This window comes from Parambassis ranga, chromosome 4, assembly GCF_900634625.1.
Source record: "Parambassis ranga chromosome 4, fParRan2.1, whole genome shotgun sequence".
NCBI lineage: Eukaryota > Metazoa > Chordata > Actinopteri > Ambassidae > Parambassis > Parambassis ranga.
The window spans coordinates 14,581,634-14,599,895 of NC_041025.1; the positions used below are offsets into that span (position 1 = coordinate 14,581,634).

General features: G+C 39.0%; 2 protein-coding genes across 4 annotated transcripts in view; one reads left to right on the forward strand and one right to left on the reverse strand.

The window, feature by feature from the left end:
- The window catches only part of LOC114434292 (adhesion G-protein coupled receptor D2), a 68,512-nt gene extending 57,622 nt beyond the window's left edge, over positions 1 to 10,890 (forward strand). The window contains exon 24 of the mRNA XM_028403382.1: positions 9,567 to 10,890. Within this exon, the coding sequence (XP_028259183.1) occupies positions 9,567 to 9,701 (135 nt within the window). The 3' untranslated portion in view covers positions 9,702 to 10,890. The remainder of the gene's footprint in view (positions 1 to 9,566) is intronic.
- A 59-nt stretch (positions 10,891 to 10,949) lies between these two features.
- nr5a2 (nuclear receptor subfamily 5, group A, member 2) overlaps positions 10,950 to 18,262 on the reverse strand; it is a 58,884-nt gene continuing 51,571 nt past the window's right edge. For all 3 annotated transcript variants that reach the window (XM_028403385.1, XM_028403383.1, XM_028403386.1), the window contains one exon: positions 10,950 to 13,292. In XM_028403385.1, the coding sequence (XP_028259186.1) occupies positions 13,045 to 13,292 (248 nt within the window). In that variant the 3' untranslated portion in view covers positions 10,950 to 13,044. The remainder of the gene's footprint in view (positions 13,293 to 18,262) is intronic.

Below are 18,262 nucleotides of genomic sequence, written 5' to 3' on the forward strand. Positions count from 1 at the left end.
AGTGTGACTTATTTGTCGAACTGTAAAGCACTTTTTTGTACAGTTCTCTCACCACTTTCCCAGTAAATTATTTGGTAAAATAGCCTTCTTTATCCACAATAGGCAAAAAAAAGACACTATCCACTAAGCAAACACACTCTTGTGACATTATTTGTGAATTCTGCTCTCCACAAGAGTTAAGAGGCTCCCTCTGCCCCACCCCAAGAAATGTCTCAATTGCACACACATGGATCTTCCAGAGGCGCCCTGTGTGTTTCATTTTGTTTCATTTGCCTAAAATAGGCAGCGGCTGTCAATGTTTAATTTAAGAGCTCATGTTCCCCATCTCCACGATAGGTTGTGGTTGGGAGCATGAATGGGACTGCTGGGGGGTGGCAGTTGAATGGGTGGATTTTTGGGGCAGAGCGCTGGTGGAGAACCCCTAGGTTTCCAGGCGGAGTCTTTAAGATGGCTTCTCATTTTGGAGATGAGAAAGCCTGCTCTGCACTCTAGGCTCATCAAAGATGCTCTGCTACCTACACAGAGCATCCATTATTTATAAGTTGTTACAAATTCTAGCTGACATTTGTATCAGTTGTGAATGCCTGTTACTTATTTGGCTACATTGGGCCTTTCCTAACAAAAAGTTGAAAATAGTCCTCAGCCGGTTTAATTGGCAAGTATAACAAAGCAAATATTTTACATCTAGGCACTAATTTTGTAGGTGGAATCTTAGATGGTTTTATACGCAATAGGTTAATTGTTTGCTTCACCTTACAACACTCACCTCACATTAGACTCTGAGCTTGATGTGCACCATTAGGCTCTGATACACTTCTGTGTTGGGTTATTTTATATTTTGGCAAAACAACTGCTTGGTTATGTTTGGGAAAATATCTTGCTTTCAGTCTCTTTGATACAAAGCGTATCTCCCATCAGCGACAAACTTCTCACCATTTTCTTGATGCTATGATAAGAGCTTAGACAGGATTCAAAGCTACATAAACACTAGCTGTTACAATTGTAACAGAATTTTAGTCCTGATTTTTACTATGACTGGCCACTTGTTTGTTAAATAAAATACCATGTGTTGCAATTGTTTTTATTAAGAAAAAAAATATGTATGATGGGGGTCTGAAAGCGGACATCAACAGGGACCATCATATTGGTGATGAATAACTGTGTGTACCTCAGCAGTCTATGAGGAAAGACCTCTCTGCTGTCTACCACCCATACGTCTGCGGCAGAGCCAGTATCGATCTGACCGCTGCCCTGTGCTTTGGTGTTCACAGCCTCAGGCTGCACACAGCCGCTCTTCACCTTACAACACTCACCTCACATTAGACTCTGAGCTTGATGTGCACCATTAGGCTCTGATACACTCCCAGAGAAAGCACTTGTCAAATGCCAGTTAACATGAACTCCAAAAAGAACACCACACATTCACTGTCAATCTTACACTTACTGCTGGAGGTCTGTTCAACAATGCAGTGACAACTGCCATACAGTATGTTTAGACAGTGAGGTTTGAACATTTCATGCTGAGCAATTTGATTAGACATAGGATTTATGGTCTTCCAGTATCTGCATATTGTCTTAACATCATAATGAGGAAACAGGGCGTCTTTTTTCAGATTTACCTCAGGGTTTTGTTTTCAAGAAAACCTTTTGTTCACTCGCACATTGACACTCTGAGCAGCTACATCACAGCAGCAGTTTTAAATGCTTTGCTCAAGGGCACCTTTGCAGTGATTGTCTAACCCAGCCAATTATGTTTGTCTCTCCCCTTAACTTGCCCACTTATTTTATAGCTGGTAGTAATGTGATGTTCATGGATGACTAATGCACTGTCCTGACACTATTCCCATGAGTTCAGAAGGCTTATGTAGCTTAAAGTGATTTTAAAGATTTAAAGAGACTTTTTTGGCATTAGGTAGGTGTATATTACTCTACGGTCATGGAGATCTCATTGCCATGTGGTGGCGTCTTGCCAAACAAAAATGAATAGCGGCAAAAAGACAGCGCAGCTAAAAGTAATAATTTAGGGTGCAAGGAAAAATACATAGGAAGAGGTCTTTCATGACTTTTATTATTATATTTTACCCCATGATATATTTGAGTGGAAATGCCATGATGCCGGATTGTACACATCTAAATGAAATGTACCACTACTAGATCTATGGGGCGCATACACTGCTATTTAGGGCTTGGTGCTGACGGTTGCAGCTGCCCTACTGGTCAAGACCAAGCATGGTTAAGGCATTCTACTGAGGTTCACAGACCTTGTATATTTCAAATTAGTCTAACTAAATGCTTACACTAAACTTACTACTATATATTGTAGTAAGTTAAGCCCGAACTCTACTCCCTGCCTTTCCAAAGCATAACCAGCTCCTAACAGATGCTGCGAAGATATTCCCTAGGGACCTTCCCAGAACCCAAACTCTTCTTGTTCATAGCTGTGTTCATAGCTAAGCCTGTGATGTTCATTCACAGGACCCACATTACAGTGTTACTGCTGCCTCTGGCAAAGGACCGAACCTCTTAAAGAGTCTTAAAGAGTCCTCAGTAGCTTACAGAAACTGCTGCTGTCTCAGGAGAGGGAGGACAGACTAAATAATCAGTTTCCCATCACAGCGACAATCTGAGAGCAGCTGCTTGCATCTGAAGGCCTGCCAGCAATTGTCTGTGGTGCTCTGTAACAGAGAAAGTAAGAGAAGACGCAATGAGGGCGAATAAGATCAAAGAAATGTTTTTTTTTACTGCATGGTTCAGTCTTTTCTCTAGGGTTTCAATATTGATCTCACCAACTGACCTGATGTATGTTCGGAGACATGTGGGCAAATACTTAATGCATCCTAACACACACTCACATGTTAGCAATGATACACACTGACTGGTTTTGTAAAGCCATTGTTTGTTTGTTTGTCATTTGTAATGAAAATAGCTGTGCTACCCTGGTCTTGTTTTTTTGCTACTGTATCTGTCTTGTTGCAATAAGGGCTAAGGGCTTAAAAAAAGGCAACCACTGACTATTCTAGTGTCCAGTGACCCTGGAGTCTGGTTGAACAGCACCTGGGAAGTTGAGTTCTTGGCAAAACTCTTGGTACTTGAGCAATCCCCTGTGGTGTATTGGATTTATAAGCTCAATTCCCGTGGCAGAGAAATGCTCAGTGTATTTTGCAGCACCATTCTTTTCGTCAGGTAGGACTCTGGTGGCCACAGGACCTGGTTCAGCAGGCCCATTTGGACAGTTGATGAATCAAACTAGAGGGAATCTGTAACTAAATCGTTGCTCAGATTTGCTTCCTAATACCTGAAGGTCACACCACAAATTGAATTAATTGTCCGAATTCTCTAAAGGAAAACAATCTCTTAACCCAGGATTGTGCGAATTGTTGTGATATTCAGGTTGTCATATTATTGCGGATGTCGCATACCTCTTTTTGTTGCTCCCATGGAACGCTCTTTTTGATGATGTTGAAGCAAAGGTCAAGATTCCACATGCAGTCATTCACCAGCATTCACCTTCGCCACTCAGTTGAGGCCTGGCAAGATTAATTCTTTGTGTCTTGCCATCTCTCTATGTGCCAGGTTCATCTTTCTTACAATGGAGCCAGGCAAACATGGGAGAGAAGTGTGTGCCTGAAAGTGTGTGTGTTTTTAAAAGACATTGGTGCAACCGTTTTAACAGGGCGACTGTTTGAATTAGATGTTCTAACCCCCCGCTTGCTAAATGGATTTCTAAAGTGGCTGTAGTTGGAGGCTTTCAATCGGATGCAACCTTGAGTCCTTTTTTATGTGAGCTCTGTAGGATTTAAGTGCCGGTATAACATGAGCACGACTGAATGCATGCTCCTCATTTTTTGAAATTGAAAAATCTCCAAAGGCTCTCCCCATTGTGCAGGCAATTAATGGAATGCTGGCAGCGAGGTTCAGGTGCTTAAAAGTTGTATTTTTTCTCTCTCTCTCGATCTCTTTTTAATGACTAATAAAGGATAATCATCGTGGAAAAAACATCATAATGCTGTAGGCTTCCTCTTTATGCACAATGATGTATAATGCATGCTTTGAAATGAAACGGCAGCGGCCTTCGAACCATTCCATCTCCAAACCTTAGTGTATTTGTTTTGCATGCCACAGTGAGGCTTTTGCATAATAATCAAGAGTGTTCCTGTTAACAATGTTCGCCTATTAATTTGATCTTTACATTTTTAAAGTTTGTCCATCAGGCCGCCAAACAATAGGTCCCCCAGTTGCTGTTTGGTTGTAAGTGATGAGAACGTAGGCTAATTGCCTCTGTGAAGAGTTGTGTTGTTTCTTTTGTAGCCTCCTTGTTCTTTGTCTGCGTACCTCCACTAGGTTTAACGATGAAAGGGATGAATTAACACTGAGTTTCACTCATCAATACAATGCTTTTTCCCTTGGTGCTGTAGTGTTTTTTTCTTCCAAACAACAATCAACATGTAATGACTTAACATATAAAGACGTAAGCGTATAAATAAAGCACCAGGAAAAGTTTGAGTGCTTGTTTAATGAAGGCAGCAGGATCCCATTCTTTTGCTGTTTTTGTTTGTTTATTCATTTATTTATCTGCTTAGTTGAGTTAATAATTTAGCATTTTACTGATAATATACCTGTCCAAAAATAATTTGTTATCATAAAAGCATCATTGTAGCCTATAAAGCAAATCATTTCTCATTCGGACATAGGGCACTGTTACAATAAGCGTCTCTAATGCCATTGTCTGTTGGTTGACTTTTAACATGCTGGCACAATCATATGTCATCAAAGAATTGAGTGCTACAGGTAACTACAGTACTTTTATACTAAATTTGTTTTACTCTTATATGGCATGTCTGCATACAACCTGACTGCCAAAGCTTGCTGTATGTTTCCGCTAAAATGTTCCAGTTGGTTTATTTGGTTTAGCAACATTGTTAGCGTACATTAACCTTAATGACCTACAATGATAGAAAGTATTGATTTAAAAGGAAATCAAAGAAATAAAGTCAGTGATTGTTGAGAAACTGCATGATACACTCAGTGTCAATGAGGTTTGCCACCATGTGGCATTCATTTTATGTGCTTGTGTTAGTCTCAGGCCTCTTGAGCCTGAGGGTCTGCCTAAAACTGGACTGAATATCAAACTCACATATTTGAGCGTTCAGTTACAAGTCGTTTTCTTGAAATCTTGGAATACTTCCAAAAGCTTTTTTTTTTTATGCTTGTGCCCTCGGTCTCTTTCCTTTTGACTGTGCTTGACAATGCAGGGAAACATACAAGCACATCTCGGTAAACACGAGTGATGTGGTTCCAGAGTTTAAAAGCTTCACACTGGCAGACACAACTTGGGGCTGTTTGTGTGACGGAAAGGAAAACTTGTTTAGGAACTGACAGCACTGTTTGTGTCTGTGTGTGCGTGTCTGTGTGTGAAAGTAGAGACAGAGGAGAGGAGAAAAAAACGTGTGTGTATGTGTGTTTATGTTGCTTTTGGCAAGTTATTCATTTGTATTTTTTTTTTCTTCTTGCTCTCTGTGTGGTTATCTTTTGAGTCGGTTGGTTTGGAGCTGATGTCCACGTTCGGGGATGCGCATAGCATGCATTTCTGAGTATTTTCACCTGAGGCTGCACTTGTTAGAGTCTGTGGATAAATGTATATACATTATTTATACAAATTCAGGAGGAGTGAAAGCAGGTTTAACACATTTACAGACAGGAGGCCAGGCACTGCAAGCCAAGCTCCAAGTGAGGATTGCAACGCTGTGCACTGGGGATCAAGCTGGCCGCTTGTCTGTCTGTGACCAGCATCGTTAATGCTGCACGTGAACTGCTAACATTAGCTTCACTGCCTCAGCTGTTAAATGATCCTTCGTATCACAGGAACATTTTTGATTGAAACCTGTTAAGGGTCTTTACATTTTTAGTTTTTTCTTCTTTAATATAAAAGTTTTGAACAACTATTCATTAAAAGACCATTTAATACCTGACCGACTTAATATATGAAAATAAAAATGAATGGAAAGCATTTATTACCCAAGTTAATGCATTTGCACAAAACTATTCACACTGTAACGCTTTATAAACAGGAAGTAAGCATAAATAGATGTACTTATAATTTGTAATAATGTGGCATTTGTGCCCTTGAAGGTTGTAGTATCAGTGGAGTTAAAGCAGATTGCCGGATATAAATCAGGTTTCAAGACCTCAGTCGAAGACCTTAATTTGGGTCTCTTTACTTATATTAACCCTCATGCATTGTTCGCAAACACTACCCTAATGTGTTGTTCGGGGACAAAAACGTCCCCTAACTTTAACGGTTTTAAAAATATATTAGATAAATATTTTTTTGAAATTTTTTTGCATAGACCTTTTAATTAACTTCAGTTCTAATCAACAGTAGTGAAAAAATCATTTTCCCCCAGGATTTTAACCCTTTAATCACCAATTTTATGAGGGGTGGTGCTGAAAATTGAAAAAAAAAAAACACAAAATGGCTCATTTTTAATAGAAAAGGTGAATGTGGACTGGATTCTTTTGAACCTTTATTACAGTCTTGGTCATGTCAAACATCAGTAAAAAAATTGACTTTATTGCATTATTAGTTTTTGCACAGCACTGGATTTTCTTTTTTTCTCCCTAATGTGTTGTTCGGGGACAAAAACGTCCCCTAACTTTAACGGTTTTAAAAATATATTAGATAAATATATTTTTGAATTTTTTTTGCATAGACCTTTTCATTAACTTCAGTTCTAATCAACAGTAGTGAAAAAATCATTTTCCCCCAGGATTTTAACCCTTTAATCACCAATTTTATAAGGGGTGGTGCTGAAGATTGAAAAAAAAACACACAAAATGGCTCATTTTTAATAGAAAAGGTGAATGTGGACTGGATTCTTTTGAACCTTTATTACAGTCTTGGTCATGTCAAACATCAGTAAAAAAATTGACTTTATTGCATTATTAGTTTTTGCACAGCACTGGATTTTCTTTTTTTCTCCCTAATGTGTTGTTCGGGGACAAAAACGTCCCCTAACTTTAACGGTTTTAAAAATATATTAGATAAATATTTTTTTGAAATTTTTTTGCATAGACCTTTTAATTAACTTCAGTTCTAATCAACAGTAGTGAAAAAATCATTTTCCCCCAGGATTTTAACCCTTTAATCACCAATTTTATAAGGGGTGGTGCTGAAAATTGAAAAAAAAACACACAAAATGGCTCATTTTTAATAGAAAAGGTGAATGTGGACTGGATTCTTTTGAACCTTTATTACAGTCTTGGTCATGTCAAACATCAGTAAAAAAATTGACTTGATTGCATTATTAGTTTTTGCACAGCACTGGATTTTCTTTTTTTCTCCCATTTTGTCCCATAGACTTACATTATAAACACACTTTTTTTGACTGCACAGCCATGGCACTACATAATCATGCATTCTTGATTGTTGGTGGTTTACCCTGTTGGTAGGAGGTAAAATTTGTGATTTTTACAGTTAACAACTTAATTACCATATTAACCCTTTACCTGCAGGCCTGTGCTCATGTAGTGTAGTTTCTGGCTTGTATATGGAGTTATAGGGAGTATTTTAGCACATAATTGTGTGTCTACACACTGTGTGTGTATGTTAGAGAGGAAGAGAGCCATTTGCACACTGATCTTGTTGTCTGTGAGTACACACAACCACAGAGTCTTCATAGTAAACAAAAACAAAGAAAGTGTTGCTATGCACGTGTGGCCCTTTGATGTCTACAGGTGCAGACTAAACAAAACAAAAAGGCAAGTGGTCTTACATGTGACCTTGTGGTCATTTGATGGTGAGAAGAGCAGAAAGCAACATGAAGAGAGGATTCACTTGTGCACAATCTCTGGAAATGATTGTGCAGCCTGGCTCTATGAAGGGCCAGGCTGTGAAGCTGTGAAGGCTGCACAAGTAGATCCGTCACTTGTTCACAAGCGAATCCTTCATTCGTTCACAAGTGAATCCTTCACTCATGCACAGGTGAATCCTCTCTTCATGCTGCTTGCTGCTCTTGTCACCATTAAATGACCAGGAGGATGCATGCAAGTCCACTAGTGTTTTTGTTTTGTTTAGTCTGAACCTCTCAGCATCAAAGGGCCCGGCACTTACTTTTAGGGCTGCAACAAATTTACTTTACTTTACTTTACTAAACTACTTTTAATACTAATTTTAGTAGGGGACTAAACTGTAGATTAGATTTGGTTAGTCAATGATTATTTATTATGTTATCAAGTTATCTATCTATGGTGTCTATTTAGTAACATGCACATGTACGTATGGTCGTGTGGAGCGCAACACACCATGGAAAAGGGGCACTTAGACCTCACTTAGACTAATTCAGTGATCTCAACTGAGACACTAACCTAAAAGTAAAGTCACTCTACTGGAGGACGTGTTTTCCGAAAGCTAAAAAAAAAAAAAAAACAGCTATTTTACCCATCCACAACTTCAGACGCCAGAACTCCTGGATGTTTTCATTTTACATGCTTATGCATTGCCGTTGTACGTCTGAATTAGGTACACTTCACTTACTTAGTAACTTTATTTTCCTGACTTTCCTTCCCTGACAGTGTGCAAATGGCTCTCTTCCTCTCTAACATACACACACAGTGTGTAGACACACAATTATGTGCTAAAATACTCCCTATAACTCCATATACTTAAGCCAGAAACTACAGTACATGAGCACAGGCCTGCAGGTAAAGGGTTAATATGGTAATTAAGTTGTTAACTGTAAAAATCACAAATGTTACCTCCTACCAACAGGGTAAACCACCAACAATCAAGAATGCATGATTATTTAGTGCCATGGCTGTGCAGTCAAAAAAAGTGTGTTTATAATGTAAGTCTATGGGACAAAATGGGAGAAAAAAAGAAAATCCAGTGCTGTGCAAAAACTAATAATGCAATAAAGTCAATTTTTTTACTGATGTTTGACATGACCAAGACTATAATAAAGGTTAAAAAGAATCCAGTCCACATTCACCTTTTCTATTAAAAATGAGCCATTTTGTGTGTTTTTTTTTCAATTTTCAGCACCACCCCTTATAAAATTGGTGATTAAAGGGTTAAAATCCTGGGGGAAAATGATTTTTTCACTACTGTTGATTAGAACTGAAGTTAATTAAAAGGTCTATGCAAAAAAATTTCAAAAAAATATTTATCTAATATATTTTTAAAACCGTTAAAGTTAGGGGACGTTTTTGTCCCCGAACAACACATTAGGGGGTAAAATTTGCCCACAGTGTACCGTTGACCTATGAAAAATTTTAAAATCATATTAACAAAATTTATGTAAAATTAAGCTTATTGAGGAAAAATGATTCAATTTGTCCACATATTGACAAAGTTATGGCCAAAATAAACAGAAAAATTTCTCTCAGAGGACAAAAATGTCCCGAACAACGCATGAGGGTTAACTAATAATTTAGTGTTCAATTTGTGATCGTCTATAATGGTTGCAAATGCTTTGCAGTTGATTCTTCCAAATCTTGTGTTTTTATTGTTTTTTGCGTTGTGTCCCGACACTCCTCACTCACTGTACCCATACCCTTCTTCCGTCCAGGAGCCTCCTCCGTCAGAGGACGCCTCGCGGCCTGGCTGTAGTCTTCACATGCCCATGGAGCTGGAGTTTGCAGCTTCCTGTTTCCCTCGCAGCCCCGCACCACAGAAAAGCCGCGGCCTGGTTTATGTAGACTGATCTTGCTGGCTGCCGTGATGATGATTGTGGTATTGTGTTTCTTTTTTTTTGTAATGTTCATAGCTCCTCAGTTTGACACTCATAATTGTTGAGGCACAGGAACACTTTGGTGTCTGTGCTTCAGAAACTTTATTCCTTTACTCTGGTTGTCTGCAGTGAACTACTCACTTTAATAGCCATTTTAAGATGCTTAATTCCTTCAATATGATTTTTTTTAAACTTTGTAGTTCTTGGCTGATGTTACTTAGTACTTTTGTATGTACTGAGGCTGTTCTTGTGGCATGTTTGTGTTACTGTAATGACCTTGGTTTAATTTAAGCAGTGATGTTTACCTTATGTAACCCTTTTTTGACGTAACTGTAACTTGTTAATTATAAGAACATTATGTCACTAATAACACACATACCAGCAACAAAGCTGATCATCTCCCACAATATCTGCATATATTTCTTTAGAAATCTGCATTTTAATGTATCTGTCGTTGGAATGTTTGAATATTATTTTACACACACACACAAAAATAGCAAATGAAACAGAAGTGGGGAGCATTAGTGCCTGGAGGAAGCCAGAATCTGGTGTTATAAGCATAATAATTATTTATTGAAATATGAGGAAAAATTCTGTTAGCCTCAGAGAAAGAGAGAAAAAAGACAAAAGACACTCCCAAGGACCAGGAGCATCCAGAATGTCATCAGGAGGAGGAGGAGGAGGTCCAAAATGTGAGAGACAAGCGGGAAGGAAATGGCATTTTTGATGTTCTGAGTATCCATGTGTTAACAGTGTACATGAGCATATTAATGCACAAAGGTCATTTTAAGTCCTTGACAAAGCATTTACCCTGCTCACAAGTCTCTTTCTCAGTGACTTTGTAGCCTATAATGTGTTTATTCTGAGGCAAACAGCTGCCTAGTCACTAGAAAACACTGATCTCTGGGAACTTCTGCGATGTGACTGTATCGCCTGCATTTGGTATTGGAGTTCACCTGTATATGTACAGGAAGTCCAAGACAGCTGCAGAACCAAAAACACACAATGTGAGAAAGTGGATGACAGATAGGATTGTCTGATCAGGAGACACAGCTTGATGAGGTTAACAGATGTTTAAGCGCTGAAGCTCAGAATAAGAAACAGCTTACTGACACGGGATTAAAGTGGGTTTTCTGTACATTAAACATGCCGTTGAAAGACGTTTTTTTTTCCATGACTTATTTAACAAAATGTCAACAAGATAAACAAATCCACAGGTTGTCGTTGGGAGAGGCAAGTGTTGGGACATTTTTTTTATATATATAAAAACAGTAACAACTACTGTACACGTGGAGAAACTCAGCATGAGGATAATTTAGGCTGCCATGTGCTAAGAAAACAAAAAAAAAGCCAGTTTTGTTCACACAATACTATAAGTCACAGCTCACAGGTGGGGGGGTGCAGTCTTTGGTATAAGAGCAAACAGAACAATGATGTGGCACAAATATCTTTCACACCTACTCACTTAAATACAATAATCTTATTAATGTACAGACTTGCATGAACATTTGAAAGACTAAAAAAAAAAAAAAAAAAACTGTAGCGGTTTTCCTATTTTTTCTTTTCTTCTGCCCGTTATTTTTGCTCCAGACCTGCTTATATTAGAACTCCTGATGGAAACAAAACAAGAACGTGCTACAGTAAACAAATTTATTCTGGCGTGGACACCTCACGTCATGTAACACAAAGATGGAAACCCAGCAACGCAATAAATTATCTTCATCATTAAGCGTAACCAGTGACATACTGTACATCATAAAAGCACTGAAAAATAAAAAAAAGCTTGTTTTTTTTACAAATAAAACTGAACCCTTATACAGCAAAATGTCAACAGACACAGAAATTAATATTTTAAGTGTGATTTTTCTTTGATTTTAGTGTCTCACGACATAATTTAAGTACTGCTCGAAACAAATAAAAAAGAAAAAAAAACTGTACACACACCAAAGAAAGCAAAACCAGAGGGATCTTTTTCTTCATTTCGTTGATTTCATTTTTTTTTTTTTCTAGGAAATCATTGCTTTGCAATTTATGCTTTATCACAGTTCTCTCCCATAATGACCACATGAATGTAAACACCTGTTGAATTATTCCTTTTTTTTTTAGAATTTTTTACAACATTAATACTTTATATATATATTTGTACATATTTTCATTCACATCTGCACGGTTAGCTAGCATGGCAATGAAATAAGGCAAGACTCACATAACTGTGACATCACAATTATTTCTTTTTTTTTCTCTTATAATACTGATTATTAAGGTATTTGTAATTTCCTTCTTCTGTTCTGCAGCAGGCTTTGGTCTTTTTCGGGACAAAGGTAGGATGGATCCTTCTCAGTCTCCAGAATCACACTTTTGTTTTGTTCCAGGTTTAATGAAGTAATAATAATACAAAAGGAAGGGTGTTTAGTTTTTGCAAGGGAAAAAAAGGGGACGGGGGCGCTATAAATACAAATATTTAAGCTGACATTATTCATTGAATTTATTTAACACTGGTCTTTCTGAGGTACATAGTTTAAGATGATTTAGGGAACCACAAGGTGACCATGAAATGACTTCCATCACAAGAGAGAAACTTCTTCCTAGTAGCTCATTTGATCATTTTGTTCAATAAAGAGTGTCTTTATGTCTTCTGTCAGTTCTCCTCTTGCAGTTCGGTCAAGATGCTGCCATAGGCCTCAGGTGTAAGTTCATTAGAAACAGACGTAGGTGATGGTAGGTAGGTACGAGTCTCTTGCCTTGTTGAAGGCTTTTTTCCGTTTTGCCTTTACAGTACCAACAACAGCTAAAAGCCAGTTACAGTGAGAGAGCAAACACACAAGCCACTGCTTCAGTTTCTGTTCCTCACTGCCTTACCAGTGCCTGTTAATATTTGTGAATGCACTCTGATAGTCTTGCTTGTGTTGGACAATAACTTATCATCGTTTATTGTCAAATGCAGAGTTAGCTTCAAGTGTTTTTTTTTCTTTCAGCTTTGTCTCAGTTTTTTCTTCTTTCTGTCCTTTTTTCTTTTTTTACAATAAAGGGATCCATATGCTGTTTTATTTGGGCACATTATGAGTCTGTGCACCCTAATCTGAACTTCAAGTTGTAGCTTGACCATCAAAGTGAGCTAGAAGTTGCTAACCCTCTCTCTTTTCCACCCTCCAGATCTATCACAGTCTTGTGTAAGCTGGAGGTTCCGTTTGGTGAAAGTTGGGGGGGGGGGGGGGGGGGGGGGGGCGGGGGTTTAGGGCATCAGCGAACCTCTCAGAAAAGTTTGCACAGCTGCATTATGGGTAGGGCACTCCCTCCCTCTTCACCCCCACCACTCCTAAGCTCTCTTGGCGTGCAGCATTTCAATGAGCAGGTTGTTGCAGGGCACGTCACCATTTAGGTGTTTGTAGTAAAGGTATTCTTCGGCCTGCAGGCTGATGGCTCGGATCTCGGGCAGCCGGAGGAGCAGCTGACCAAACTTGTCTGTTTGTTGAGGGTAGTTACACATGACGTAGTCTAGCAGCGCCGCGTTGACCTGCTCCTGGACGCTTTCTACAAGGTGAAAGTTCTCCAGGTTCTTCACGTCTGCAGGAAGAATCAAAAGAAAAGGTCAGTTGAGATTTGGAAAATCCAAACGGAACAATGAAAATAAATATGATGATATTAAGTAGTGGAATATTAGTATGCATTTAGTGGCATTCAGCATGTAACCTTAACACCCAACAAGGTGGTAATGGCTCATGTTGCAGACACATAAAGGTTAGAGTAATTGGCATTCTCTCGTATCAGGGGACAGGATTACAGGTTGAATTCTTTGGCTCATTTTCACTTGGGTCAAAATGCACCGCATGATGAAATATTCCTCCCTCCCTCCCTCCCGCTCCTCCTTCGTCTTTTGAATCATCTCTCGGGACTACAATGTAGAAGCAGCCAGGTAGAGGCAAAAAGGTTCTTCTCTTGAGAGATGAATTCCCCAGGAGTCAATGAATAATGTAGGACACATGTTATGGTTGTATCAACGCCAGAGCTGAGCTTAACATCCTTAATGCATTCATCGTGCAGTCACTTATTTTTTTTGGTTCATCAAAACAAAACAATGTGTTTTAATTATTATTTTAAAAAAAAGGAGTAATGAAAGTTTTTTAAAAGGCAATCGAGTATGAATGTGAAATACATTTAAATACGAATTCATCTTCTTTTTTTCACCATTAATTCCTCGTTCAAAATACATTTTGCATCTTTTGAAAATCCCACCTTTCTCCGCAGCTATAAGCACTTTTCCTTGACAATAATAAGCTCACTGGGGGTTTTAGGCAGATTATTGCAAGACAAGACAAAAATTTGCTAAATGGGTAATGGTGAAGCGGAGCACTATGTGTATACTTGTCATGATTATGAAGCGCAGGGCTGCAGAATATATAATCAGGTAGCAGCTCCGCGTGTGCATGTGTGATCTTTTATTAATCTGTTTGACCCCAGGTTGAGTGTGCTCACAGTAGGCTAATGTGGAATGACAGAGTCCCTGTGTGTCTTTGACACCTCTGGACCAACACACACACACACAAGAAAATACACAATATTTCAGACTAAATCCTCAGACACATTCACACACTAATCATTGAAATACACATAATATTTCTTTCTCTCTCACACACACACACCCACACCTCATCCACCCACCCACAGCATTAGGAGGAAGGAGGGGGGAGATAAATCAGCAGCTAATGAGGTCTAGAGAATGAGAAGCAGGTCCTTCAAGGCACTTCCATCTATGATGCACTCTACCATGTTATTACAATCTGTATGCGTGTGTGTGTGTGTGTGTTAGCCTGTCTGCTCTTCTGTTGCTTGTGTATGTTGGCGTGTACCATGTGCGTGCTCACCCTGACCTCCGAGTGACTCGGCGGGGGGCTAAATAAGGCCAAGAGGAGGGCAGAAAAAGGAGGGGGTGGGGGGGTGGCCTGTGACAAAGGAGCCTCCAAACAAACATGACATGTGCTTTTTCCTGCTGCCACTCAGCTGTCTGACCCCCTCAGACTCCTGAACCAGCTCTCACACTGCCAACACCTCCAAGAAACCTTATTAATATAGCCTTACATAAGCTAACCCAAGCAGAGTGTGCTTTAAGCGTTAACACCCAGACATCCTACGCAGGTCAACAGGCAGGGAGGGGGGGGGGATAAAAAGGCTTGTTTTCATCTGCTCATGAAACAGTGAAGCTGAGCTGAGCTGTTCATAAAGTTTGTGGTGGCAGCAACTGCAGAGTGAATGAATATGCAAAGTTAACTCAAATAAAATGATTTTTTATGTTGTTATTTTATTCAGGTTATGTTCATCATTTCCAGAGTAAAGGTGTAATTTATGTTATAAATGTACTGGAATCATTATATAATCATGCCTTTTTTTAAGAAGCTGCAGCATGTGTGTTATGTCATGAGTTTTTTTGAACATCAAATGATTTCTTCTATAAAATCATTATCGTTTTATTGATAGCCATCCCATCAAACAAGTGAAAACTGATCGTAAATTAAAGAAAAAATCAATTTCTTATTGATTTTAAGTCCAAACAAAAAGCTATGATCCCAATTTAAGACTTTATACTTTATTTCAGGCATGACTATAATTTATTACAGTAGGAACATGTCCTCAACAGTATCAAAAACACTGTTTAATAATCAATACAGGGATGTCCGAGCCTCTATTGGTTAAATTTGCAAAAACGTGACAAGGTGAGCAGGGAGAAAAAATAACAAAACATAACAAAAAACATGTGTTGCCATGGATTCCCACATCGACTCTGTGTCTGTGTGCATATATGCATGTGGAAAAAGGAGTTTGATGCGTAGATGTTGGGGGAGAAACGATAAAGAATTAGTACCCAATGTCTCTGTCTCAGCTAATTAGGGGGAAAGTGAGACAAAAAGACAGCATTTTAATTGCTAATTATTATCAGAGCCTCTTTTGAAAAAATAATGAATCAGGGCTTCCAAAAAAAGAAAAAGAAAAAAAACCCAAACAAATGACAATAGCTTGATCTCTGCTCTCGACTGTGAAAGCCAGTGGGCAAGTGAGAAAGAAAGAAAAAATGGGACAAAAATTTGCAGGTTTTAGAGAAATGTGTCTCAGTTTTGCTGCTAATCAAATCAGGAGTGATTTAATTTGATTGATTATTTACAGGAAGAAGGGAGAGGATGAGGAGATGCAGGGAAATAAATAAAACAAACAAAATAAACAATTGATCAATGATTCCCAGACATCGTCAGGTTGCAGTATTAAATGCACTAAGCACTCTCTCCTTTTCCTTCAGTGCCCCCCCCCCCTCTCCCCCCCCCCTCTCTCCATCTCATCCTTCAGTCACTGTGGGACTAATTATCAACTTTTTTTTCCACATAAAACAGCCACAGTTCATTTCAGTGCCGCGTCCGAATACTCAAATGGAAACCCCGAGGTCCCACGGAATACATTGTTTCATTTGACGGGCGATCATGCTGAAGCCAGCGACCTAACGCGAAAGCACACACACACACACACACAAAAGCACTCACTCTCCTTTTCACAGAACCCCTGAAATCTCCACTGTGCTTTTTAATTAGTCTACATCTGATCTGTGCTGTGTGTGTGTGTGTGTACATGTCTCTGCTTTTGCTTTTAAACTCCTTCACCGACCTGTACAATCAACCTGCTCTGGGGACACACACACACACACACACACACACATACATGCGTAACATTTAGACACATACTGCACATTTACATTCACTCATGCAAATTTCTCCTTTCTCCTCTCCTCCTCCTCTTAGAGACGCTGCACAGAGTGGACAATGTGGTGTCTAAGAAAACAAACTCATCAGAGAAGTAAAAATAACTGATGTCAAAGTTCACCAGCATCTGGTGAAACAAACGTGTCACTTGTAAGGAGCCTGCAAGAAGCCGAAGACATAGAATACTGTATTACAGTGTTAGATTCCTGAGTTCAGGAGAAGAATAAAATTAAAGAAAAAACTGTTTTATTACTTTCAGCTTTTCTTTCCATCTGCTGTTTACACCTTTAACTATTTCCTGCCTCCTTCATAGAAGACGCTGTGAGCAGTTAATACATGCCAAAATAACACCCTGCTCTCTCATACTACACTTTTAGCACCTGAATCAATAAAAGCACTCCTGCCTTTCATACTTCACAACATGTGTTTTCTACCAGGTCCAAAAACAACACATAAAAAACTCCTGGATCATAAACAGTTATTGAGTGAACCGCTGTCAATATACTCGGCCAATTAAATGTGAGTCCAAGACAAACTGGCTACTTCCTGCATAGGTGGGAATTAGGCTCTATGCAATAGGGACTTTCACAGGCATTTATATGAGCCTATGAAAGGTGAAGCACCTTTTACTGCCATGGCGGTGCTTCAAAGAGCAAGCACTTGAACCTGTGTCCTGTCTTAAGTCCTCTTTGTTGCGTCCTGCTGGACTGTTATCAAATCAGAATTGTTCATAGCTACTTTATTTATTATTAATCTGCTTCACAGCTTGGCTCCAATCAGGGACAGAGGGGGTGTTGAAATAAGAGAACCATTTGACATTTGATGCTAAAAGAAGCCAGATGAATACTTACTATGGATTCACAATAAGCAACGTGTAGAGCTACATGTTCATTGGGAGTGTTTGTGTATGTGTGGTAGAAAACAGGGCAGCAAGGGCAATCAAAGCAAATAAGGGCCACAGAGCAAAGGGCAATGGCCGCGTGGTTAAAGGTATCACTTAAGTAGGCTATTATCTCCATTTTGTTGCTCAACCCTGATATGTAAACTGGGCTTTGTATTGGAGAAAAGCAATGTTTTGTTTTATCCTCCTTCACACCACCATAAAATCATGGAAACAAATATATTACAGCTACACACACTAACAGCTGCTATCGGTGCACCATTCACAGCATTTCACATGAGGGTGTGTATTCTTTTTTCTTCACAGGAGAATTTGCTTCCCCATTAGAGCTCTATAGTCCACATCTATCTTATGATTGCTAGAAAAAAAATATAAAGTTTCCTCTGCTCCCTGGAGCTCGCAGCTTTCTTCTATATCTCTGTGTCCCATTTGGGGAATTCCCTTAATCAGATATGACGCTACCGCGTTAGAGGCACGAGAAAGAGAGGGAGAACTGGGGTAAACTGCAGTTGTGTACTCCTTAACATTTAGTGGGGGGAGGATCTTTGAGACTCAACTGCTATTCCAAACATCCTATCAAAGGGTACAAGAGGAGGATGTACAGTAAACGCTCAGAAGAATTTGTCTGTTGTCAGTTTTGTTTGACTGAAATGCGTTCAATACCTTAAGATAAATGTTAGTATATATACTCAGCTGCTTTTCTTCCTCAACAGGAAAACAGTAGTAGTGATTATTTATCATGTGAAAGAGAAAAAAAATGGTTGACAATCTTTGGTGTCTACTTAAAATGTGATATTTTGGTTTGCAGTCAAAATGAGATAGTGTCAGATTGTTAGTGTGTGCAAGTCCTAGAGCTTGGCAGCATAGTTCTTTATTTTGATGCTGGAAAGGTG